At 46.6% G+C, this 27,124-nt stretch overlaps 1 protein-coding gene across 1 annotated transcript; it reads right to left on the bottom strand.

The window, feature by feature from the left end:
* elp6 (elongator acetyltransferase complex subunit 6) lies at positions 1-27,124 on the bottom strand. The gene is made up of 7 exons (XM_033640845.2): positions 26,822-27,124; positions 26,590-26,668; positions 12,969-13,039; positions 7,290-7,414; positions 6,986-7,190; positions 2,221-2,385; positions 1-486 (listed from the first exon to the last, which is right to left on the bottom strand). The coding sequence occupies exons 1-7, from the start codon at positions 26,873-26,875 to the stop codon at positions 361-363; spliced, it is 825 nt and encodes a 274-aa protein (XP_033496736.1). The 5' UTR covers positions 26,876-27,124; the 3' UTR covers positions 1-360.

Raw genomic sequence — 27,124 nt, 5'->3', positions numbered from 1 at the left:
CAGAGGACGTTTTATTCTGATGAAATTTAAGACATTTCCTCCACAAACTGAGGAAGAAACACAAAACTGAAAAAATGGATTCATAAAAAACCCATAAAATGAAGAAAATTTGGGGCCCAAAATTTCCTGAAGGACCATTAATGTCACAGATATAAGACACTGATGTCTGAACTGAAGCTGTGACTGAAGATGAGTCTGCAGTCGAACCTTCAGCTCAACTCTTCATCACACTGACCCTTCAGGGGTCAAGACGCAGCCAATCAGCTGTGTCCGTCCTCCAGACAGTCTGAGGTCCACACTGTATCTCTGTGGCAGCTCCGCCTCCTTCATACTGACACTGAGACATGGACAGAGGAGGGACTAGAGGACAGCGCTGGACGTCCCGGGAGCAAAGAAGGACGCTCCTTTATCATGGACTTTATATTGAAAGACTTTCTTCTGTGAGTGCTGTCCGTCACCTCGTCTCCGCCTCCAACACACCTCCACCTGGAAACAAACCACACCACAGTTGACACCTGACTTGACTCACACCCCCTGATTTACATATATACATATACATATCTATATCAATTTCAATTTCACTTTATTTGAAGAGGACAGTGCATATTAATGAACTATCGGTACAAATACATGACGTCATGTAAATATGCCAGATTTAGCTAGAAGCTAATTTCCATCCGTAGTCCTCACATTAAAAGACAGACAAACAGACATACCATAAATAACAGTTAAATCAACAACATATAAAGTGCACAACAATATTAGCAGCAGTTATACAGTAGATTCAACAAGGGGCTACAGTAGAGACTGTATGAGAGGGCTGATCAATGAGTCATTCATGGGTGCAGATTTGATGAGTCAATAGCCATCCTTTAAGCTGTTTTTTAAAAGTAGTGAGATTGGGACTGTCTCTGATTGAGGTTGGGAGACCGTTCCAACCTGCACTGCCCTTTACAGTAAGGGAATTTCGGCCTATAGAGGTTCGTCTGAACTGCACCTTGTGAGGAATATGGTTTTTTGGCCAATACCTTGATGGCTTTTTTGTAGAGTTGTTCGATAGGTTTCAGTGTGGTGACTCCAGCAAACGATCACACACAACAGTACTCAATATGAGACAGAATCATGCAGTGGAGATCAGATTTAGCAGCATCAGACGGGATGAGGGGCCTGATTTGTTTGAAATTTTGCAGGCTGAATCTTATCGTGTTTATGTTTATACTGTGTGTGTTTAATCACATGTTAATGACAGTCAGTGTGTTTCCATGACGATAGAGAAATATCAAAATCTCTGTAAACATGTCAGTGTGAGTGAAATGGTCCTGCAGTGAATGTGTCACAGTGGGACTAACACACCCAGATCATGTGACTCCTGCATGTATACAGTCAGTCAGACCCAAACTGGCCAAGGCGCTCTGAGCATGCTCCACAGTTTCCGCCCCGGGCTTTGACCCGGAAGTCCAACAGCATTAAATGTGTAAGAGAAGAAGAAGCCGGTAACAACATGGAGAAATCTACATCCAGAGCCGTGACTTTTTGGACGGACCAAATGTACAGAGCTGTAAAGTTGTCCACCATGGTAGCAGTTAGCTGCTAGCTAACCGTAGCTAACTTGTTTGTCCATTGTTTGGTCTGTGACGTAATAGGTCAACAGGAAAAAGGTTCAATACTAACAAGCTGAAAGGGGGCATATCTCCACCTATCGTAGAGGAGTCGCACATACTTGGCTCAATAAATGGATTCCCCTCCCGTGCTTGTATACTGGGACAAGGACAGTAGGCCAGTTAGATGTCCTCGTCCAGCTGGAACATGGAGACGTCCTGAGTATGAACACTGATGTCACTCTGATGTCATGTACATGTGAAAACAACATGGACTCCTCGTCATGACTGAGTCACATAATGCAAATCTGTGTGTGTGTGTGTGTGTGCTCTGACAGTCTTTAATAGATGATGTTTGATCGATCAGGTCAGTTTTTTTTATGCTGAATATTTTCTGGATCTTCTCTGGTATTAATCTAAAACAAAAAAACAAACAAACAAACAAACAAAAAAAAAACAGCCACTCTGAACACGTCAGCTGACCATCAGTACGTTCTAATGAACATGAGACGAAGTTCTGTCGTCCTGTGAACTAACTGAAGACAGGGACAGACACAAGGACAGAGACAAAGGAGAGGCACAAACACTGTGTGGAGGACAGACCAACCACAGACAAACTCACCTGGCCGTGGATGTCCCTGCAGTAGCCGGTGGGGAGACCCTGTACATGAAGACTGAGGCTGCACTGGTGGGTCAGACCCTTCAGGAGTCTCTCTGAGCCTTCATCATCTCCGTCATCCTCCTCCTCCTCCTCTCCATCACAGCGAACCAGCATCAGTACGTTGCCCTGCGGTCAAAGTCAGACTCATGGTGATGACATCATGTTGTTATTAGAGCTGACCTTCATCCTGACGCTCTGATTACACATGTTAATAAAGTTTAACCCCTGACGAGCCGGCTGACAAGTCTGATCCTGTCAGAGACGTCCTGTCAGAGACGTCCTGTCAAGAGACATCCTGTCAGAGACGTCCTGTCAGAGACGTCCTGTCAACAGACGTCCTGTCAGAGACGTCCTATCAGAGACGTCCTGTCACAGACGTCCTGTCAGAGGCATCCTGTCAGAGACGTCCTGTCAGAGACGTCCTATCAGAGACGTCCTGTCAGAGACGTCCTGTCAGAGGCATCCTGTCAGAGGCGTCCTGTCAGAGACGTCCTGTCAGAGACGTCCTGTCAAGAGACGTCCTGTCAGAGACGTCCTATCAGAGACGTCCTGTCAGAGACATCCTGTCAGAGGCGTCCTGTCAGAGACGTCCTGTCAGAGACGTCCTGTCAAGAGACGTCCTGTCAGAGACGTCCTATCAGAGACGTCCTGTCAAGAGACGTCCTGTCAGAGACGTCCTATCAGAGACGTCCTGTCAGAGACGTCCTGTCAGAGGCATCCTGTCAGAGGCGTCCTGTCAGAGACGTCCTGTCAGAGACGTCCTGTCAAGAGACGTCCTGTCAGAGACGTCCTATCAGAGACGTCCTGTCAGAGGCATCCTGTCAGAGGCATCCTGTCAGAGACGTCCTGTCAGAGACGTCCTGTCAAGAGACGTCCTGTCAGAGACGTCCTATCAGAGACGTCCTGTCAAGAGACGTCCTGTCAGAGACGTCCTGTCAGAGACGTCCTGTCAGAGACGTCCTGTCAGAGACGTCCTATCAGAGACGTCCTGTCAGAGACGTCCTGTCAGAGACGTCCTGTCAGAGGCGTCCTGTCAGAGACAAGAGACATCCTGTCAAGAGACATCCTGTCAGAGACATCCTGTCAGAGGCGTCCTGTCAGAGACAAGAGACATCCTGTCAGAGACATCCTGTCAAGAGACATTCTGTCAGAGACGTCCTGTCAGAGACAAGAGACATCCTGTCAGAGACATCCTGTCAGAGACGTCCTGTCAGAGGCGTCCTGTCAGAGACATCCTGTCAGAGACGTCCTGTCAGAGGCATCCTGTCAGAGACGTCCTATCAGAGACGTCCTGTCAGACACATCCTATCAGAGGCGTCCTGTCAGAGACGTCCTGTCAGAGGCGTCCTGTCAGACACGTCCTGTCAGAGACATCCTATCAGAGGCGTCCTATCAGAGGCGTCCTGTCAGAGACATCCTGTCAGACACGTCCTGTCAGAGACATCCTATCAGAGGCGTCCTATCAGAGGCGTCCTGTCAGAGACGTCCTATCAGAGACGTCCTGTCAGACACATCCTGTCAGAGACATCCTATCAGAGGCGTCCTATCAGAGGCGTCCTGTCAGACACGTCCTGTCAGAGACATCCTGTCAGAGGCGTCCTGTCAGAGGCGTCCTGTCAGAGACATCCTGTCAGAGACATCCTGTCAGAGACGTCCTGTCAGAGACGTCCTGTCAGAGGCATCCTGTCAGAGACGTCCTGTCAGAGACGTCCTGTCAGAGACATCCTGTCAGAGGCATCCTGTCAGAGACGTCCTGTCAGAGACGTCCTGTCAAGAGACGTCCTGTCAGAGACGTCCTATCAGAGACGTCCTGTCAGAGACGTCCTGTCAGAGGCGTCCTGTCAGAGACGTCCTGTCAGAGACGTCCTGTCAAGAGACGTCCTGTCAGAGACGTCCTATCAGAGACGTCCTGTCAGAGACGTCCTGTCAGAGACGTCCTGTCAGACACATCCTGTCAGAGACGTCCTGTCAAGAGACGTCCTGTCAGAGACGTCCTGTCAGAGGCGTCCTGTCAGAGGCGTCCTGTCAGAGGCGTCCTGTCAGAGACAAGAGACATCCTGTCAAGAGACATCCTGTCAGAGACATCCTGTCAGAGGCGTCCTGTCAGAGACAAGAGACATCCTGTCAGAGACAAGAGACATCCTGTCAGAGGCGTCCTGTCAGAGACATCCTGTCAAGAGACATTCTGTCAGAGACGTCCTGTCAGAGACAAGAGACATCCTGTCAGAGACATCCTGTCAGAGACGTCCTGTCAGAGGCGTCCTGTCAGAGACATCCTGTCAGAGACGTCCTGTCAGAGGCATCCTGTCAGAGACGTCCTATCAGAGACGTCCTGTCAGACACATCCTATCAGAGGCGTCCTGTCAGAGGCGTCCTGTCAGAGGCGTCCTGTCAGACACGTCCTGTCAGAGACATCCTATCAGAGGCGTCCTATCAGAGGCGTCCTGTCAGAGACATCCTATCAGAGACGTCCTATCAGACACGTCCTGTCAGAGACATCCTATCAGAGGCGTCCTATCAGAGGCGTCCTGTCAGAGACGTCCTATCAGAGACGTCCTGTCAGACACATCCTGTCAGAGACATCCTGTCAGAGGCGTCCTGTCAGAGGCGTCCTGTCAGAGACATCCTGTCAGAGGCGTCCTATCAGAGGCATCCTGTCAGAGACGTCCTGTCAAGAGACGTCCTATCAGAGGCGCCCTGTCAGAGACGTCCTGTCAAGAGATGTCCTGTCAGAGACGTCCTATCAGAGGCATCCTGTCAGAGACGTCCTGTCAGAGACATCCTGTCAAAGGCGTCCTGTCAGAGGCGTCCTGTCAAGAGACGTCCTGTCAGAGACATCCTGTCAAGAGACGTCCTGTCAGAGAAGTCCTATCAGAGACGTCCTGTCAGAGACATCCTGTCAGAAACATCCTCTCAAGAGACGTCCTGTCAGAGACGTCCTGTCAAGAGACGTCCTGTCAGAGACATCCTGTCAGAGACATCCTGTCAGAGACGTCCTGTCAGAGACGTCCTGTCAGAGGCATCCTGTCAGAGACGTCCTGTCAGAGACGTCCTGTCAGAGACATCCTGTCAGAGGCATCCTGTCAGAGACGTCCTGTCAGAGACGTCCTGTCAAGAGACGTCCTGTCAGAGACGTCCTATCAGAGACGTCCTGTCAGAGACGTCCTGTCAGAGACGTCCTGTCAAGAGACGTCCTGTCAGAGACGTCCTATCAGAGACGTCCTGTCAGAGACGTCCTGTCAGAGACGTCCTGTCAGACACATCCTGTCAGAGACGTCCTGTCAAGAGACGTCCTGTCAGAGACGTCCTGTCAGAGGCGTCCTGTCAGAGGCGTCCTGTCAGAGGCGTCCTGTCAGAGACAAGAGACATCCTGTCAAGAGACATCCTGTCAGAGACATCCTGTCAGAGGCGTCCTGTCAGAGACAAGAGACATCCTGTCAGAGACAAGAGACATCCTGTCAGAGGCGTCCTGTCAGAGACATCCTGTCAAGAGACATTCTGTCAGAGACGTCCTGTCAGAGACAAGAGACATCCTGTCAGAGACATCCTGTCAGAGACGTCCTGTCAGAGGCGTCCTGTCAGAGACATCCTGTCAGAGACGTCCTGTCAGAGGCATCCTGTCAGAGACGTCCTATCAGAGACGTCCTGTCAGACACATCCTATCAGAGGCGTCCTGTCAGAGGCGTCCTGTCAGAGGCGTCCTGTCAGACACGTCCTGTCAGAGACATCCTATCAGAGGCGTCCTATCAGAGGCGTCCTGTCAGAGACATCCTATCAGAGACGTCCTATCAGACACGTCCTGTCAGAGACATCCTATCAGAGGCGTCCTATCAGAGGCGTCCTGTCAGAGACGTCCTATCAGAGACGTCCTGTCAGACACATCCTGTCAGAGACATCCTGTCAGAGGCGTCCTGTCAGAGGCGTCCTGTCAGAGACATCCTGTCAGAGGCGTCCTATCAGAGGCATCCTGTCAGAGACGTCCTGTCAAGAGACGTCCTATCAGAGGCGTCCTGTCAGAGACGTCCTGTCAAGAGATGTCCTGTCAGAGACGTCCTATCAGAGGCATCCTGTCAGAGACGTCCTGTCAGAGACATCCTGTCAAAGGCGTCCTGTCAGAGGCGTCCTGTCAAGAGACGTCCTGTCAGAGACATCCTGTCAAGAGACGTCCTGTCAGAGAAGTCCTATCAGAGACGTCCTGTCAGAGACATCCTGTCAGAAACATCCTCTCAAGAGACGTCCTGTCAGAGACGTCCTGTCAAGAGACGTCCTGTCAGAGACGTCCTATCAGAGGCATCCTGTCAGAGACGTCCTGTCAAGAGACGTCCTATCAGAGGCATCCTGTCAGAGACGTCCTGTCAGAGACGTCCTGTCAAGAGACGTCCTGTCAGAGACGTCCTGTCAGAGGCGTCCTGTCAGAGACATCCTGTCAAGAGACGTCCTGTCAGAGAAGTCCTATCAGAGACGTCCTGTCAGAGACATCCTGTCAGAAACATCCTCTCAAGAGACGTCCTGTCAGAGACGTCCTGTCAGAGACATCCTGTCAGAGACGTCCTGTCAGAGAGACGTCCTGTCAGAGACGTCCTGTCAGAGGCATCCTGTCAGAGACGTCCTGTCAAGAGACATCCTGTCAGAGACATCCTGTCAGAGAGACGTCCTGTCAGAGACGTCCTGTCAGAGACATCCTGTCAGAGACGTCCTGTCAGAGACCTCAGTGTGATGTGCTGACCTGCAGCTGGGAGCAGACGGTCGCCCTGCAGTAGTGACTGAAGTCCAACATGTCTCCAACGCTCACACCCAGACTGAGCAGCACGCTGAGGTCATCAACCAGCAACACTGGGGAGCCCCGCCCCTCCTCATCATCATCACTGCCGCCACTGGTCAGACTGGAGCCAACAAACTGGTACAGACTCTTCAGACCAGCAGCAGGATCCCTGCAGACACACACACAGTTTATGTTTATGTACACATTGTTTACAGGTCATCAGTGATGTCATACACATACTGCAGTCAGAGTGATTGTTTGCTTGTACCTGAGGAAGTCCATGACGTCACTTCCTGCTTCAGTCTCTTGAGGAATCAGAACAGACAGCGACTCCTTCAGACCCTCCAGGAAAACCAGCTGACCCTTCTCTTTAGCCTGTGACAGGCTGACACCCTGAGGACACACCCATTCAGTGACATCATTCAATGTCATGGCGCCCAGCCAAAGGCTATCATACAGTAAGGCTGCACCAGTGACCCCAGTGACCTCGCTCCCTGTCAGTCTGTGATTTACAGATTAAAGCTGAGGTGGACAGAAATCAGACAGTTGTCCCCTCTCTGTCCTAAGCTCCGCCCACCAGACAACCACACACTTCATACAGTGACTCAGTGTTTCCATATGCTGGTTTATTTCATCTCATTTCACTCTCAGACACTTTCTAGCTGCTTGCAGCCAAACACTATAGACCACGCCCCTATGCCTCCTCCTCCTCCTCGCTCCGCTACAGACCACCTTGCTGGGAGGAGAGTGGGCAGCAGCTCTGGAGACTGACCTCCAGTCAGAGCCGGCCCAAGGTATAAGCGAACTAAGCTCCTGCTTAGGGCCCCGTGACCACTAGGGGGCCCCCAAGAGCAATTAACTTCAAAAAAGAAAAAAAAAAGAAGAACAAATTAATTCTTTTTTTCGACGTGTGAGTGATGATGATTCACATATTATCAAACAAAAAGACAGTATTATGTTAACAGAGCGTAGTTTCCTACTGCCTCTCTGCTCTAAACGTCAGACCTCCGCTGGTAAGGTGTGCATCCAGCCTGCAGTGCGCACTGCGCGTCCAAGGAGCTAGGAGCAGGTGGAAGGCCTAATATTGTCGCAACAAAGGACATACCCTTCAGGGACAGAAGGAAGAAAGAGGAAGAAAGAGGAAGAGGAGAAAAAACAACAAGATAAAGGTATGTTTGCATGTCTTGGTAATGTAACATTTGGTGTCAAGGAGATTTTGAAAAGTTTCCTCAAATTAAGAAAGTCCCTAATTATTGTTGATATTTTGTTCCAACTATGTTAGCCTATAATAGCAAATTAGCTAGCTAACGTTAGTTCAAAACTAGAGAAATGTATCTTTTAACTGGTTAGAGGTTAGATAGCTTACTATTCAAGCTAACGTTTTTGTGTTTGTGTAATAGCCTACTTTGAATAAGTTGATTCTTGGTGTGTATATATACACACATATATATGGGTCATTTTTGGCATCAAAACAACGTTTTTGATAACGTTTGATAGCAAATGTTTATTAACAACTTATTAATTACGTGGTGACGTTTGCTAGCAATATGTTTTTGCATTAATGAATTAACTTCACTTATAGTTTGAGATTTGTTGTTTGCTGCAGAGCATAGTAATTTATGTGAGTAAATAAACATATTCCTTTTACATCAACTCCCTTTTATGCTCATACGTTATATGAAACTTCCCCAGGAGCACTGTTAAAGTATTTTGGAGGAGGCAATGACTCAGCCCAGGTGCAGTCCACCTCCTCAGGCTCAGCCCAGGCTAATGAATCAGGTGAGGGAAAAACTGTCACCATATATATTTAATTTCTAGTCAAATTATCTCATTAAGATATACTAATATAAGATATAATTATATTACAAAGGACATGTTTTTCATCTTGGGTCCATCTCCATCCTCTGCTCTGTGCCTACTGTCCCCTCTGTGTCTGCTGCAACCTCAGCTCTACCTGGTAAGTTAACAACAAAACAACCTTTGTAATTGCTCAGTGTACTGCAGAACATTCTGAGATTAATCATTTGTAATATAAGACATAATCATATGAAAAGGGAGATGTTTTTAGACAAATGATATTATTTCAAAACTTCTCTAGCAATTTTCAGTTGTTCCACTGGCAGATTGTTTTCTTACTACAAGCTATAGCTGTACTATTTTACTTAGAAAATAGGCAGCATAATTTTCGTGTGTAGTATGACATCTAACATGACTTGCTTTTGTTGTTGTTTTTCATCTTAGGTCCATCTCCATCCTCTGCTCCATCCACTGTGCCCACTGTCCCCTCTGTGTTGCAGTTTATTTAAAACAAAAAATAATAAAGCAGATTGTGTTTACAGTAAATGATTGGTTTCTTTTGTTACTTTTAGTTGGCCTAGATGACATTTGGTATCCCACTTTGTACTATATCACTTTTAATATTAAGTGTAAATCAACCCCAGGCTGCTCTTGTAGCTGAATTTGCTACCATTTCAGAATAAAAACCATAAATGGGTAAAACATGCCAGGCTGCTCTTTGAGGTTTTATGTATTGATTCTCTGTGTGGCCAGTAGGGGGAGTTGCTGACTTTGCCAAATATTAATTGAAAGATTTTTCTGCAAGTTTGCAAATCTGTTGTCTGCTTCCATGGCCTTAATCACTGTGGATTACAATCTAACTACAACAAAAAGTTCTCACATCTAGTTTTACAAGTGATGACAGAGTAGAACATAAAATAACTTACAGCAGGTGAGTGAATGATGAATAATCAGTATTACTGGCAGTAATAGAGGGCCCCAAAATCAAATTTTGCTGAGGGCCCCATGGAGGCTTGGGCTGGCCCTGAACGCGACAGCGTCAGGTGTGACAGCGTCAGGTGCGACAGCGTCAGGTGCGGCAGCGTCAGGTGCGACAGCGTCAGGTGGGACAGCGTCAGGTGCGGCAGCGTCAGGTGCGACAGCGTCAGGTGCAGCAGCGTCAGGTGTGACAGCAGCAGCGTCAGGTGTGACAGCATCAGGTGTGGCAGCATCAGGTGTGACAGCGTCAGGTGTGACAGTGTCAGATGTGGCAGCGTCAGGTGTGGCAGCGTCAGGTGCAGCAGCGTCAGGTGGGACAGCGTCAGGTGGGACAGCGTCAGGTGGGACAGCGTCAGGTGTGACAGCAGCAGCGTCAGGTGTGACAGCAGCAGCGTCAGGTGTGACAGCATCAGGTGTGGCAGCATCAGGTGTGACAGCGTCAGGTGTGACAGTGTCAGATGTGGCAGCGTCAGGTGTGGCAGCATCAGGTGTGACAGCATCAGGTGTGACAGTGTCAGGTGTGGCTGCATCAGGTGTGACAGCGTCAGGTGTGACAGTGTCAGATGTGGCAGCGTCAGGTGTGGCAGCGTCAGGTGCAGCAGCGTCAGGTGGGACAGCGTCAGGTGGGACAGCGTCAGGTGGGACAGCGTCAGGTGTGACAGCAGCAGCGTCAGGTGTGACAGCAGCAGCGTCAGGTGTGACAGCATCAGGTGTGGCAGCATCAGGTGTGACAGCGTCAGGTGTGACAGTGTCAGATGTGGCAGCGTCAGGTGTGGCAGCATCAGGTGTGACAGCATCAGGTGTGACAGTGTCAGATGTGGCTGCATCAGGTGTGACAGCATCAGGTGTGACAGTGTCAGGTGTGACAGCGTCGGGTGTGACAGTGTCAGATGTGGCAGCATCAGGTGTGACAGCGTCAGGTGTGACAGCATCAGGTGTGGCAGCATCAGGTGTGACAGCGTCAGATGTGGCAGCATCAGGTGTGACAGCATCAGGTGTGACAGTGTCGGGTGTGACAGCGTCGGGTGTGACAGTGTCAGATGTGGCAGCATCAGGTGTGACAGCATCAGGTGTGACAGCATCAGGTGTGGCAGCATCAGGTGTGACAGCGTCAGATGTGGCAGCATCAGGTGTGACAGCATCAGGTGTGGCAGCATCAGGTGTGGCAGCATCAGGTGTGACAGTGTCAGGTGTGACAGCGTCAGGTGTGACAGTGTCAGGTGTGACAGCGTCAGGTGTGACAGTGTCAGATGTGGCAGCATCAGGTGTGGCAGCATCAGGTGTGACAGCATCAGGTATGACAGTGTCAGATGTGGCAGCATCAGGTGTGACAGCATCAGATGTGGCAGCATCAGGTGTGGCAGCATCAGGTGTGACAGCATCAGGTGTGGCAGCATGAGGTGTGACAGCATGAGGTGTGACAGTGTCAGATGTGGCAGCATCAGGTGTGACAGCATCAGGTGTGGCAGCATCAGGTGTGACAGCATCAGGTGTGACAGTGTCAGATGTGGCAGCGTCAGGTGTGACAGCATCAGGTGTGGCAGCATCAGGTGTGACAGCATCAGGTGTGGCAGCGTCAGGTGTGACAGCATGAGGTGTGACAGTGTCAGATGTGGCAGCGTCAGGTGTGACAGCATCAGGTGTGACTGCATCAGGTGTGACAGCATCAGGTGTGACAGTGTCAGATGTGGCAGCATCAGGTGTGACAGCATCAGGTGTGGCAGCATCAGGTGTGGCAGCATCAGGTGTGACAGTGTCAGGTGTGACAGCGTCAGGTGTGACAGTGTCAGGTGTGACAGCGTCAGGTGTGACAGTGTCAGATGTGGCAGCATCAGGTGTGGCAGCATCAGGTGTGACAGCATCAGGTGTGACAGTGTCAGATGTGGCAGCATCAGGTGTGACAGCATCAGGTGTGGCAGCATCAGGTGTGGCAGCATCAGGTGTGACAGCATCAGGTGTGGCAGCATCAGGTGTGACAGTGTCAGATGTGGCAGCATCAGGTGTGACAGCATCAGGTGTGACAGCATCAGGTGTGACTGCATCAGGTGTGACAGTGTCAGATGTGGCAGCATCAGGTGTGACAGTGTCAGATGTGGCTGCATCAGGTTGACAGCATCAGGTGTGACAGTGTCAGATGTGGCTGCATCAGGTTGACAGCATCAGGTGTGACAGTGTCAGATGTGGCTGCATCAGGTTGACAGCATCAGGTGTGACAGCGTCAGGTGTGGCAGCATTAGGTGTTGCAGCATCAGGTGTGACAGTGTCAGGTGTGGCACCATCAGGTGTGACACCATCAGGTGTGACAGCGTCAGGTGTGGCAGCATCAGGTGTGACAGGACAGCGTCAGGTGTGACAGTGTTAGATGTGGCAGCATCAGGTGTGACAGCGTCAGGTGTGACAGCGTCAGGTGTGGCAGCGTCAGGTGTGACAGCGTCAGGTGTGGCAGCATCAGGTGTGGCAGCATGAGGTGTGACAGTGTCAGGTGTGGCAGCATCAGGTGTGACAGTGTCAGGTGTGACAGCATCAGGTCCGACAGGGTGCTGGTTTCCAGCAGAAGCATCAGGTCTAACCTGTGTAACAGCAGCAACAGAAGGTTTTCTTATCTGGTGGGGAGGTGGGGCTGTGCAGTTTCTTGGAGTCAGGGTTTGATCTGGCTGGATTCAGGTTGCTGCCATCGCTGACTGGAGGTCAGTCTCTGGAGCTGCTTCCTGCTCTCCACCCGGTAAGGTGGTCTGTGGCGGCGGGTAGTGAGGCAGAGGACATACTGTGATTCGAGGCTGTAGCTAACGTTAGCTACGTCAACATGAACTTTACACTACAGCTGTGAGCTTTTAGCTCCTGTTAGCATAAGGCTAAACTGTTAGCATCATTTTCTCCCCATCTCTGAAACTGACTTGAGTTTTATTCAGATTATTGTCAGACTCTGTTTCATCAGTCTGTCTGTCTGTCTGTCTGTGTCTCTGTCTGTCTGTCTGTCTGTCTGTGTCTCTGTCTGTCTGTCCGTCTCATGTTGCTCTGCAGTGTAAACAGTTGTAGGAATCAGACTTTGACCATCTGAGGCGACGTGCACACTCATCTGTCTGAAATGACCTGTGATTGGACAAAGTCTCCTAAAGACAAGAGGAAGAGGAGGAGTCTGGTCAGATCAAATTTTATGGTAACCCCCACTCACCAGTCTCTGACTGATCCCACTGTAGTGATTGAAGGACTGCACCAGAGCCACGAACCACACCCTGCATCCAGCTAAGACAGAGACAGAGACAGACATTACTGACGGACAGACACACAGAGACATCATTGAAAGACAGACACACCACTGAGGGACAGCTCAGGACTTTGGATTCGACACAAATCAACAAAGACTCGACTTTAACTCCAGAGACTCGGGACATGACCTTGACTTGAACCTTTTCAAAGTGACAGAAATCATTTTATTAACTAAATGAACATAAATGTTTTTAATTATTCTCAGTGACTCATCATGCAGCGCTGCGTTACATCTGTCTGTATGCTGTATCAAATTCTGCTACAGAGACTGGAACATTTAATTGGCCTAAAAGGTTCTGCACTAAGCTGATTTAAATCTTATCAGGGTTCCTACACATTTGGAATTTCAAAATTCCATACTTTTCCATACCCTAATTTCCAGGCTTCTCTGCGTTTTTTGTTTGTTTTTTTCTCAGAGAATATGCGACATCTGAGTAAATATATCAGTGTATCATATTTCACATCATATTTAATTATTCTTAATAGGTGACTGTAGCCAAGTACCATAATGGCATGCAAATAAAAACTCAGTTCAATGTCTGGGCTGAGGCAAAAAGGTTGGGATTCTGGGTGCAAGCGATGCAATAACAAGACGTCTGTGTTTTTTCCTTCTATGTGGCTCAAAATCGCCTTCTCCCCCATGTTGGCGATGTCAAACGATTTCACACAAAGCTTGCATCTAGCTCTGTGTGTGAACTGGGAATCCTTGGCCAACCAGTATTTATATACGGTATTGTCAAGCCATCCATCCAAAAACTTGCATCTACCCATTAAGAACCACGTGAAACTCGTCTTCTTGTTGAAGGTGCAGTGTTGGAGTGAAATTTTATACCTGGGGGGCTGGAGGAGGGTCATGGGGCAGCGGACTGGACATACCACTTGTCAATCACGTAAATGGGGCAGTATGTTTTCTGAGACGTTTGCTTTCACACAAACTGTGCTTGGCTCGGCATAAAACACGATCTGGATTGATTAAATTATTTTTGGAAATACCTAATTTTCTATTTTAGAAAACAGTATTTTAGAACAGTGGTAATAGTCTGGAAACATAAATATTTTTCCATACTTTATTTTTCATTTCCATACTTTTTAATACCTGGAAATTGATCAAATTTATTTCCATACTTTCCATACTTGCGGAGGAACCCTGTCTTATTTATCTGATCGTTTTCAGTTCGCTCACGTTACTGATGAATCATCTCTACATACTAAAGTTTGTTTTGGAGTTCCACAAGGTTCTGTGCTCGGACCAATCCTATTCACTCTATATATAAAATCACTCTGTAAATTTCAATTGTTATGCGGATGATACAATCAATCAATCAATCAATCAATTTTATTTATAAAGCCCAATATCACAAATCACAATTTGCCTCACAGGGCTTTACAGCATACAACATCCCTCTGTCCTTATGACCCTCGCAGCGGATAAGGAAAAACTCCCCAAAAAAAAACCCCTTTAACGGGGAAAAAAAACGGTGGAAACCTCAGGAAGAGCAACTGAGGAGGGATCCCTCTTCCAGGACGGACAGACGTGCAATAGATGTCGTACAGAACAGATCAGCATAATAAATTAACAGTAATCCGCATGACACAATGAGACAGAGAGAGAGACAGAGAGAGAGATGCAGGTAATGACAGTAGCTTACAACAACATTATTGAAAGTAATAATATTATAGTTATAGTTCTGGCTACTGTGGTACAATATGTTGAAAGTATGTATTAATATCTGGCAGTATACATGCGTGACAATAGTCATATGTGTATAATAACAGTAGAAGTATGACTAATGACTAATGATGGCAGCAGCAGCAGGAGGCATCTGGCAGGACCACGGCAGCAGCACAACCACACACGTCACGCTGTCCAGGCACCGCTGTGATATGAGTTAATCTGAGAGACAGTGGAGCACAAAGGCTCCGGAGAAGAAGCCGAGTTAGTGACATCCAGAATGGCCGAGTTAGCAAGATGCAGTAATAGAATACAAGAGAGAGAGAGAGAAGGAGAGAAGGTGCCCGGTGTATTACAGGGGGGTCCTCCGGCAGACTAGGCCTAAGTCAGCCTAACTAGGGGCTGGTACAGGGCAAGCCTGAGCCAGCCCTAACTATAAGCTTTATCAAAGAGGAAAGTCTTAAGTCTAGTCTTAAATGTGGAGACGGTGTCTGCCTCCCGGACCGTAACAGGAAGATGATTCCACAGGAGAGGAGCCTGATAGCTGAAGGCTCTGGCTCCTGATCTACTTTTGGAGACTTTAGGGACCACGAGTAACCCTGCGTTCTCAGAGCGCAGTGTTCTGGTGGGATAATATGGCACTATGAGCTCACTAAGATATGATGGAGCTTGACCATTGAGAGCTTTATAAGTTAACAGTAGGATTTTAAATTCAATTCTGGATTTTACAGGGAGCCAGTGCAGAGAAGCTAAAACAGGAGAAATATGATCTCGTTTCTTAGTTCCTGTTAGTACACGTGCTGCTGCATTCTGAATTAGCTGGAGAGTTTTTAAGGACTTACTAGAGCTACCTGATAATAGAGAGTTACAGTAATCCAGCCTAGAGGTAACAAAAGCGTGGACCAATTTTTCTGCATCTTTTCGGGTCAGGATAGGCCTAATTTTCGCAATATTACGCAGATGAAAAAATGCAGTCCGTGAGGTTTGTTTTAAATGAGAATTAAAAGACAAATCTTGATCAAATATTACTCCGAGGTTTCTTACGGTAGTGCTAGAGGCCAGAGCAATGCCATCTAGAGAAACTATGTCATCAGATAAAGAGTCTCTGAGTTGTTTGGGGCCAAGAACAATAACTTCAGTTTTGTCTGAATTTAACATCAGGAAATTGGTGCTCATCCAAGTTTTTATGTCTTTAAGGCAGTTATGGAGTTTAGTTAATTGATTACTTTCTTCTGGCTTCATCGATAAATACAACTGAGTATCATCCGCATAACAATGGAAATTTATAGAGTGATTTCTAATGATGTTACCTAAAGGAAGCATATATAGAGTAAATAGGATTGGTCCGAGTACAAAACCTTGCGGAACTCCAAAACAAACTTTGGTACGTAAGGATGATTCATTATGAACGTCAACAAACTGAAAACGATCAGATAAATAAGATTTAAACCAACTTAATGCAGAACCTTTTAGGCCAATTAAGTGATCCAGTCTCTGCAGTAGAATTTGATGGTCAATTGTGTCAAACGCCGCACTAAGATCTAATAAAACAAGTACAGAGATAAGTCCTTTGTCTGAAGCAATCAGAAGATCATTTGTAATTTATAACTAGTGCTGTCTCAGTGCTATGATGCACTCTAAATCCTGACTGAAATTCCTCAAATAAATTATTATCATGGAGAAAATCACACAGCTGGTCTGCGACTACTTTCTCAAGGATCTTTGACATAAAGGGAAGATTAGATATTGGTCTATAGTTGGCTAACACCTCTGGATCCAGGGTGGGCTTTTTTAGTAGAGGTTTAATTACAGCTATCTTAAAAGACTGTGGTACATAGCCTGTTAATAGGGATATATTGATCATATCTAATATATGAGTGTTAACTAAAGGAAAGATCTCCTTAAGTAGCCTAGTTGGGATGGGGTCTAAGAGACACGATGATGATTTAGATGAAGAAATCACTGCTGTCAATTCTTGAAGAGAAATTGGGGAGAAGCAATCTAAATATATATTAGGTCTTACAGCTGTGTTTGAAGTTAGATAGGTACTATCTGAGGACAGGAGGTCATGAATTTTGCCTCTAATAGTTAGAATTTTGTCATTAAAAAAGCTCATAAAATCATTACTGCTAAGGGCTAAAGGAATACAAGGCTCAATAGAGCTTTGACTCTCAGTCAGCCTGGCTACAGAGCTGAAAAGAAACCTGGGGTTGTTCTTGTTTTCTTCTATTAATGCTGAGTAATAGTTTGCTCTGGCATTGCGGAGGCCCCTCTTATAAGTTTTGAGACTGTCTGTCCAGATTAAACGAGATTCTTCCAGTTTGGTTAATCGCCAATTCCTTTCAAATTTTCGCGATATTTGTTTTAACTTACGGGTTTGAGAGTTATACCAAAGAGCGAACTTTCTTTGCTTTTTTAACTTCTTTTTAAGAGGAGCTACAGAGTCAAGTGTTGTTCGCAGCGAGCCTACGGTGCTATCGACAAAATGATCAAAGTCGGTACAGGAAATCTCTGTTACTGAGGGACTTGGTATTGAATTTAACGACGGAGTAATCTTTTCCTTGAATTCAACATCTAGTATAGTAACTGTTGCTGAGTGGCGTGTAATCGGGTAAAAAGAAATCAAAAGTAATCGGATAATGATCCGATAGCGAGGGATTCTGTGGAAAGACTTTTAGGTTATCAATTTCAATTCCATACGTCAGAACTAGATCGAGGGTATGGTTAAAACAATGAGTGGGTTCATGTACACCCTGACTGAAGCCAATGGAGTCTAATAATGAGATAAACGCGGTAGCCAGGGAGTCATTATCAACGTCGACATGAATGTTAAAATCGCCTACAATAATAATTTTATCTGATTTAAGAACTAAACTGGATAAAAACTCTGAGAATTCAGATACAAATTCAGAATACGGGCCAGGAGCACGGTACACTATAACAAATAAAAGTGGCTGCGAGGTTTTCCAGGTCGGATGTAAAAGACTAAGAACGAGGCTTTCAAATGAATTATAGTCTAGTTTAGGTTTAGGGCTGATTAACAGACTAGAGTTAAAAATGGCTGCAACTCCCCCTCCTCGGCCGCTGCCTCGAGGAATGTGGGTATTATTATGACTGGGAGGAGTGGATTCATTGAGACTGACATATTCATCTTGACACAGCCAGGTTTCTGTGAGACTGAGTAAATCAGTATGATTATCTGATATTAATTCGTTTACTAACACTGCTTTAGACGATAGAGACCTGATATTTAACAGTCTGCATTTAATTCTCCTGTTTTGTCTTTCTGTCACAGAAGAGGTTTTAATTTTTATGAGGTTGTTATGCACAACTCCTCTTTGTTTAATTTTAGATTTAAATAATGTAGGTGGTCGGGGGACAGACACCGTTTGTATAAAACTATGAAAACTATGGCTGGGTAACTGAACTAGAAGCTCAGAGAGTCGTATAAGACTGCGTCTCCGAGTCCTGGTCTCAACTCTGGGTTGTCAGGGATTTAAATTACTAATAAAGTTTGCCAGGTTCCTAGAAATGAGAGCAGCTCCATCCAAAGTGGGATGAATGCCGTCTCTCCTAATAAGACCAGGTTTTCCCCAGAAAGTTTGCCAATTATTAACGAAACCCACATCGTTTGCTGGACACCACCTGGACAGCCAGCGATTAAGTGATGACATGCGGCTAAACATGTCATCACTGGTCAGATTTGGGAGGGGTCCAGAGAAAACTACGGAGTCCGACATCGTTTTTGCATATTCACACACCGAGGCAATATTAATTTTAGTGACCTCCGATTGGCGTAACCGGGTGTCATTGCCGCCGACGTGAATAACAATCTTACTGAATCTACGTTTAGCTTTAGCCAGCAGTTTTAAATTTGACTCAATGTCGCCCGCTCTGGCCCCAGGGATACATTTGACTATGGCCGCTGGTGTTGCTAACTTCACGTTCCTCAGAATAGAGCTGCTAATAACCAGAGTTTTATCCTCAGCGGGTGTGTCGCTGAGTGGGGAAAAGCGGTTGGAAACGTGAACAGGCTGGTGGTGAGCCGTGGGCTTCGGCTTGGAGCTGCGCCTCTCACGAACAGTTACCCAGCCTCCCGGCTGCACGGGAGTTGCCGGAGGACAGTTAGCAGAGGCTAAGGCTATGCTATGTGGCTCAGCACCAGCTACAGGGGGCTGGCTAACTACCGCAGCTACTGAATGGTTTTCCATGGTGTGGAGCTGCGCTTCTAATTCACTAAGCCTCGCCTCCAACGCAGCAAATAAGCTACACTTATTACAATTACCACTGTCGCTAAAGTAGGCAGAGGCATAGCTGAACATTTGGCACACCGAGCAAGAAAGAGCAGAAGGAGAAGCCATCGCTAGCTGTAAAGCTAATGTAGCTACAAAGGCTAGTAACTACCACAACAGCTAAGAGATTAGCGAGAAAGTCGTAGAAAGGAGGAGAGCTGTAAGTGCTTAAACAGAACCACTGTGGGTTAAGACTTGAAGTAGACGTTAAAGCAACTGAAGTGAGAAAGCAGGCTAGCAGAATTCACCAGAGCAGTACAGAGACGCTGTCACAGAAACACCGGAAATGACACAACTCGCTTACCGCAATACGTCAGCACGTCTTGACTGAAGCAGGACATGAGATAAAAGGGCAGAGGCGGAGTCTCACACAGTTGTATTTATCGATGAAGCCAGAAGAAACTGATCAATTAACTAAGCTAATTCAGAATGCAGCAGCACGTGTACTAACAGGAACTAAGAAACAAGATCATATTTCTCCTGTTTTAGCTTCTCTGCACTGGCTCCCTGTAAAATCCAGAATTGAATTTAAAATCCTACTGTTAACTTATAAAGCTCTCAATGGTCAAGCTCCGTCATATCTTAGAGAGCTCATAGTGCCATATTATCCCACCAGAACACTGCGCTCTGAGAACGCAGGGTTACTCGTGGTCCCTAAAGTCTCCAAAAGTAGATCAGGAGCCAGAGCCTTCAGCTATCAGGCTCCTCTCCTGTGGAATCATCTTCCTGTTACGGTCCGGGAGGCAGACACCGTCTCCACATTTAAGACTAGACTTAAGACTTTCCTCTTTGATAAAGCTTATAGTTAGGGCTGGCTCAGGCTTGCCCTGTACCAGCCCCTAGTTAGGCTGACTTAGGCCTAGTCTGCCGGAGGACCCCCCTATAATACACCGGGCACCTTCTCTCTCTCTCTCATGTCCTGTTACTGCATGTCACTAACTCGTGTTGGTTGTGCTGCTGCTGCCGTGGTCCTGCCAGATGCCTCCTGCTGCTGCTGCCATCATTAGTCATTAGTCATACTTCTACTGTTATTATACACATATGACTATTGTCACATATGCATACTATCATATATTAATATATACTTTCAACATATTGTACCTCAGTAGCCAGAACTATAATTATAATATTATTACTTTCATTAATGTTGTTGTAAGCTACTGTCATTACCGTCTGTCCTGCATCTCTCTCTGTCTCTCTCTCTGTCTCTGTCTCTGTCTCTCCTTCTGTCTCATTGTGTCATACAGATTACTGTTAATTTATTATGCTGATCTGTTCTGTACTAGTGCTGCACAATTAATCTTATCGCAACCACGATGTCAGGCTGTGCGATTACATAACCGCATAAAAGGCTGCGATTTGCGATTTAATGTGGGCTAAATAAATGTTAACATTTGTGCCTGTGAACGTCACTGCCTCTCCTGTGTGTGGAGTTTGTTGACATCACGCCCACAAGCTATCCTGGTGCAGGTAGTGGTCTTTTAATAGTTCCCAAAGTTAGAACCAAAACGTACGGTGAGGCATCATTTCATTACTATGGCCCCCATCTGTGGAACAGTCTACCTGAGGACCTGAGAGCAGCACCTACTGTTCATATTTTTAAAAGCAAACTAAAAACCTACCTTTTTAGTCTGGCTTTTAGCTGATTTTTTTTTTTTTTTGCTTTATTCTTTTAGCCTCTCTTTTAGTTTACTCTTTTAATCTTATGTATTTTACTCGACTTTAGTCTCAGAGTTACTAACCTATGTTTTAACACTTTTTGTTTATTTTCTTTTATTGTTTGGTTTTAAAACAGTTTTACTTTAATCATTTTTTAGCATTTTATGATTTTCCTATATCTTGTCATGGTTTTATCAGTTTAGCTTTAGCTCCTGTGTTTCCCCATTTTCGTTCAAGATAGCGTTTCCTCGGTCCTCTGTGGCTTCCTGCTGAGTCCTGACTTGGTGTCCCTGTGTGTGTGAGAGAGTGTGTTTTTGTGTGTGTATGTGTGTGTGTGTGTGTGTGTGTGTGTGTGTGTGCGGGGGGGGGGGGGGGGGGTCTGTGTTAAATGTGGGCTGGAAGGGTGGGTGGGATTTTGTATTTTATTTTGTACTCCCTGATCCTTTCCTGCTTGTGTTCTGTAATGTACAGCACTTTGTGATACATTTTATGTATGAAAAGTGCTCTATAAATAAAGTGATTGATTGATTGATTGATTGGTGCGTGCAGCCGGCGTGCAGCAGTGACCAACACAGACGCTGGAGAAGAGCATGAGCTCGACCATGAACAGGCTGAGTTGGTGGTGAAAAAAACGTCTGTTACATGGCGATACTTTGGATTCAGGTACGGCGACGCTGAACAGAAAGACGTGCTGTGTAAGTTTAAAAGTTAAAGTCGCCACGTCCTGCGGCAACACGACCAATCTATATCAGCACTTGAGACAGCACAGGGAAAAGTAGGAAGAGTGCATGTGAGAGAAAGCTGAGCAGTGTAACGTTAAAGACAAAGAGACAACTGAAAGCCGCCAGAGCCTCATAAAACAACATCCAAGCACAGTTAAGCAAACATTTCTAAGTGTCACAGGAAAATCATGGACTCCATAACAAATGAAAAATTGAGCAATTTTGCTCGGGTTCGGCCCACTTGACATGCTGCTGTGTTGTGCTATGGCGTGCTGGAATTTGTCATTTACGTGACAACGCCTGAACGCAACACAGGCTCGCTCCGCTGTGTGTACAGTGTCGTGCTGCGGTGCTGTGTGAGCAGCGTGTTTGACTGTGCTCAGTCTGTTGATGGTCATTGACACACTGTCTGTCTACAACAATAACTATGTCAGGTCAGTGTCCCCCTAATATAATGTAGGGAAACACTGAATCAAACAAAAAGACTCATGATACCATGTATTTATTATATTTTATTGTAATTATATTGTAATCGCAATTGCAATCGCAAATCCCAATATTGTCCACCATAATTGCAATCGCACATTTTTATCAAATCGTGCAGCACTATTGCACGTCTGTCCATCCTGGAAGAGGGATCCCTCCTCAGTTGCTCTTCCTGAGGTTTCTACTGTTTTGTTTTTTTTTTGGGGGGGGGGGCGTTCCTGATCAGCTGTGAGGGTCATAAGGACAGAGGGATGTTGTATGCTGCAAAGCCCTGTGAGGCAAATTGTGATTTGTGATATTGGGCTTTATAAATAAAATAAAATTGATTGAGCGTTACACCCGCTGCGTTACACCAGTCCGTATGCTGCAGCACTGCCTTCCATCAGTCCGTATGCTGCGGCGCTGCATTACATCAGTCCGTATGCTGCGGCGCTGCATTACATCAGTCCGTATGCTGCAGCGCTGCATTACATCAGTCCTTACGCTGCAGCACTGCATTACATCCGTCCGTATGCTGCAGCACTACGTTACAGCTGTCCGTATGCTGCGGCACTGCATTACATCAGTCCGTATGCTGCAGGGCTGCATAACATCCGTCCATATGCTACAGTGCTGCATTACATCAGTCCTTACGCTGCAGCGCTGCATTACATCGGTCTGTATGCTGCAGCACTGCATAACATCCGTCCGTATGCTGCAGCGCTGCATTACATCGGTCTGTATGCTGCAGGGCTGCATAACATCCGTCCATATGCTGCAGTGCTGCATTACACCAGTCCTTACGCTGCAGCTCTGCATTACATCGGTCTGTATGCTGCAGTACTGCATAACATCCGTCCGTATGCTGCAGCGCTGCATTACATCGGTCTGTATGCTACAGTGCTGCATTACATCCATCTGTATGCTGCAGTGCTGCATTACATCCATCCGTATGCTGCAGGGCTGCATTACATCAGTCAGTATGCTGCAGGGCTGCATTACATCAGTCAGTTTGCTGCAGTGAAGCATTACATCAGTCAGTATGCTGCAGCACTGCAATACATCCGTCCGTACGCTGCAGCACTGCATTACATCTGTCCGTACCCTGCAGCGCTGCATTACATCAGTCCGTACCCTGCAGCGCTGCATTACATCAGTCCGTATGCTGCAGGGCTGCATTACATCTGTATGATGCAGTGCTGCATTACATCCATCCGTATGCTGCGGCACTACATTACAGCTGTCCATATGCTGCAGCACTGCATTACATCAGTCCGTATGCTGCAGGGCTGCATAACATCCGTCCGTATGCTGCAGTGCTGCATTACATCAGTCCTTACGCTGCAGCGCTGCATTACATCGGTCTGCATGCTGCAGCACTGCATAACATCTGTCCGTATGCTGCAGTGCTGCATTACATCCATCTGTATGCTGCAGCGCTGCATTACATCGGTCTGTATGCTGCAGGGCTGCATAACATCCGTCCATATGCTACAGTGATGCATTACATCAGTCCTTACGCTGCAGCGCTGCATTACATCGGTCTGTATGCTGCAGCACTGCATAACATCAGTCCGTATGCTGCAGTGCTGCATTACACCAGTCCTTATGCTGCAGCGCTGCATAACATCCGTCCGTATGCTGCAGCGCTGCATTACATCGGTCTGTATACTACAGTGCTGCATTACATCCATCTGTATGCTGCAGCGCTGCATTACATCCATCTGTATGCTGCAGGGCTGCATTACATCAGTCAGTATGCTGCAGGGCTGCATCACATCAGTCAGTATGCTGCAGGGCTGCATTACATCAGTCAGTATGCTGCAGGGCTGCATTACATCAGTCAGTACGCTGCAGCACTGCAATACATCCGTCCGTACGCTGCAGCACTGCATTACATCCGTCCGTACCCTGCAGCGCTGCATTACATCCGTCCGTATGCTGCAGGGCTGCATTACATCCATCCGTATGCTGCAGTGCTGCATTACATCCATATGATGCAGTGCTGCATTACATCCGTATGCTGCAGCACTGCATTACATCCGTATGCTGCAGCACTGCATTACATCCGTCCGTACCCTGCAGCGCTGCATTACATCCATCCGTATGCTGCAGTGCTGCATTACATCCATCCGTATGCTGCAGGGCTGCATTACATCCATATGATGCAGTGCTGCATTACATCCATCCATATGCTGCAGCGCTGCATTACATCGGTCTGTATGCTGCAGGGCTGCATAACATCCGTCCGTATGCTGCAGCACTGCAATACATCCGTCCATACGCTGCAGCACTGCACTACATCCGTCCGTACCCTGCAGCGCTGCATTACATCCGTCCGTATGCTGCAGGGCTGCATTACATCCATCCGTATGCTGCAGTGCTGCATTACATCCATCCGTATGCTGCAGGGCTGCATTACATCCATCCATATGCTGCAGGGCTGCATTACATTGGTCTGTATGCTGCAGGGCTGCATTACATCCATCCGTATGCTGCAGTGCTGCATTACATCCATCCGTATGCTGCAGGGCTGCATTACATCAGTCAGTATGCTGCAGCACTGCATTACATCCGTCCGTACGCTGCAGCACTGCATTACATCCGTCCGTACCCTGCAGCGCATCCATATGCAGCATGCGGCGCTGCAGCCGTACTCGCGTTTTCATTTCGGCAAGCATGTTAACAGGTTAGAGCATCCACACCACATCCGTTCTACATGCTGCTTGAGTCGCACTGCTTTCGCGAGCAAGCTCGAAAATGGAAGAGACACAGATTTTCCGCGTAAGTCACGAGCGAATGGTTGCGGTATTCAACAAAAAGCAGGAGTTTGCATGTGTTGTGACCTCTCTCAGCCACTATACACATCTTCCTCCTGACCAAGCGAGACCTGACAGGCACATGTTTCATGTACTTACCCATTTGTAGCGCTGAATATTAATTCTCCAAATGTTGGAATTAGGGCTGCCACGATTAGTCGACTAATCGATGACTAATCGACTATTAAATTAATCTGTGACTATTTTAGTAGTCGACTAATCGGTTTGAGTCATTTTTCATAGAAAAGTACTATAAAAGTACCCAAAATACTCTTACTGCAGCTTCTTACGTTCAGATATTGGCAGCTTTACACACTATCCCGTGACAGTCAACTAAAACCCTTTGGCGTGAGTACAAAACAAGACATTAGATGACGTAATTTTGGGGTTTGGGCAAGACAGACCGACATTTTTCAACATTTTAACACATTTTTCGATGAAATGATTAGTCGACTAATCGAAGAAATAATCGACAGATTAGTCGACAATGAAAATAATCGTTAGTGGCAGCCCTAGTTAGGGATGCACCTAATATTCGGTAACCGAATATATTCGGCCGAACAATGCAAAAAACCACACATTCGGTATTCGGTGGAATAAGTTAAAAGCATGGCCGAATAATAGCGGCGCGGTTTTGATAACGCAATCAAACAGCGTGCCGTGACAGGCGGATTAAAATGTTGGCAGTGTGGCGATCCGCCCATCACAACACTCGCATTTGCGACTAAAAATAGTTTTGAGCGAGCAAAATAGGCTTAAATCATTCAGCACACTGTGCGAGCAGCCTACAGATTTCAACCAGCAGCAGAAACGAAAGGCAAATCCCACCGATTGTGGGTTGAACGGGGGTCACAGACACATTCCATATTTGACAGGAATATGTATTCCTGTCAAATACGGCAGCCATCAGTTTACCGGCGAGGAGAAGTCGGCTCCAATAATATCCTCTTCTTGGCGTGTGGACTGCCCAGAAGTACCTGAACAGCCGAGCCAGCCGAACACAGGTATGTGACGTGTCAGAGGAGAAACGAGCCGTTCACGGCCCACAAACCTCACCGCACTTTAGGGACTGTTCTTTACTTATGAAGGGACTGTTCTTTACTTGTCAGGGGAGGAGGGTGGCTGGTTGATTCTTATTTTATTTATTTATTTTATTTTGATCCCCCCCATGTTAATCACTTATTGATGCTGTTTTTGAAGTATGAATACGTCAATAAGTAATTTATTCCATTGAAATATCATTGATGTATTATAGAAAAGTGATTTATCTTTTTATAAATGACAAAAGGCACATCTGCCTCATGTTTGCTGTGGTATCCTGATACTACTCAGAACCATGATATTTTCATTGGTATCACACAGTGGGTCCCACTTTTGGTATCGTGACAACACTAATCTGGAGGGTTCATCTGCAAAAACTAATGAAAAACTAAACAACGATATTAAGTATTTGGGACTCAATATTCGGCCAAGCGTTTAATAATATTTGGCTTAAGCGACAAATTTTCATTTCGATGCATCCCTAGCCCTAGTTGGAATAATCACTAGCGCGCGAACCTGTCCACCCTGGGCTTTGGGTCCAAACTCACTTCTTCTTCTTTGGGGTTTACTGGAGATTTGCAAACATGGTGCACTACCGCCACCAACTGTTCGCGTCTGTTCGGTTTACACAATACATGTGTGCTGCCGTATCGCTTGCAGTGTAAATGAGGCCTAAGAGTTAAAGTTAAAGTTTGAAACAGTTTTAATAAAGTAGTGAATTTAGAAATACATGAGTTCTGATTTTTTATTTTTATCATGGTATCGAATGAGTATCGAGAATTGTGGAAATTCACTGGTATTGGTACCGACTACTGAAATTCTGGTATGGTGACAAGCCTACAGGTGATAAACTCACCTCTCAGGTACAGAGATAGGAAGTGGTGAATGAGAAAAGAAGCGTCACTCCGTCTGTCTGACAGCAGGATGAACTCTCCCTGTAAACAAACAACAACAAACAAATATGTTGGGACGTTGCTGACACACTGACGTCAGCATGTAGACTAGTGTGTGTGTGTGTGTGTGTGTGTGATCATGTCACATGTTAATACAGGCATGTTAAGGTGTGACAGGTGACTGCAGCTCCTCACCTGAGTGACGCTGTCCGGTTTGGTGTTTAAGATGCTGTTCAGTTCAGTAAACATGGCTAACGTTAGCTCTACCGTTAACTCTGACGTCACGAGCTAACCTGACGGCAAATAATAACGTAACTGAGTTAAACTAACGACACACCAGATGAGCTGTGAGCGGTGAATGACGTCAGACAGGTTATAGATAGATTATAGATTCATATGTTCCAGAGTCACGTCACAGATCTGTCAGCTCTCCTCTCTGCTAGCTGCTGAGCTAACTGAGCTAACGTCCTGTAGCATGCTAACAAAGATGGTGAGAAG

The sequence above is a fragment of the Epinephelus lanceolatus genome, chromosome 10 (assembly GCF_041903045.1).
Source record: "Epinephelus lanceolatus isolate andai-2023 chromosome 10, ASM4190304v1, whole genome shotgun sequence".
NCBI classification, from domain to species: domain Eukaryota; kingdom Metazoa; phylum Chordata; class Actinopteri; order Perciformes; family Serranidae; genus Epinephelus; species Epinephelus lanceolatus.
Note: the sequence above shows the minus strand (reverse complement) of the source record. Positions and strands in the feature narration are given on the sequence as shown.

Coding starts and splice junctions, on each gene's coding strand:
- elp6 (XM_033640845.2), bottom strand. CDS start 26,875: ATGTTTACTGAACTGAACAGCATCTTAAACACCAAACCGGACAGCGTC. Junction 7,191..7,289: donor GACGTCATGGACTTCCTCAG/GTACAAGCAAAC, acceptor GTGTGTCTGCAG/GGATCCTGCTGCTGGTCTGA. Junction 2,386..6,985: donor CCGTCTGCTCCCAGCTGCAG/GTCAGCACATCA, acceptor CTTTGACCGCAG/GGCAACGTACTGATGCTGGT.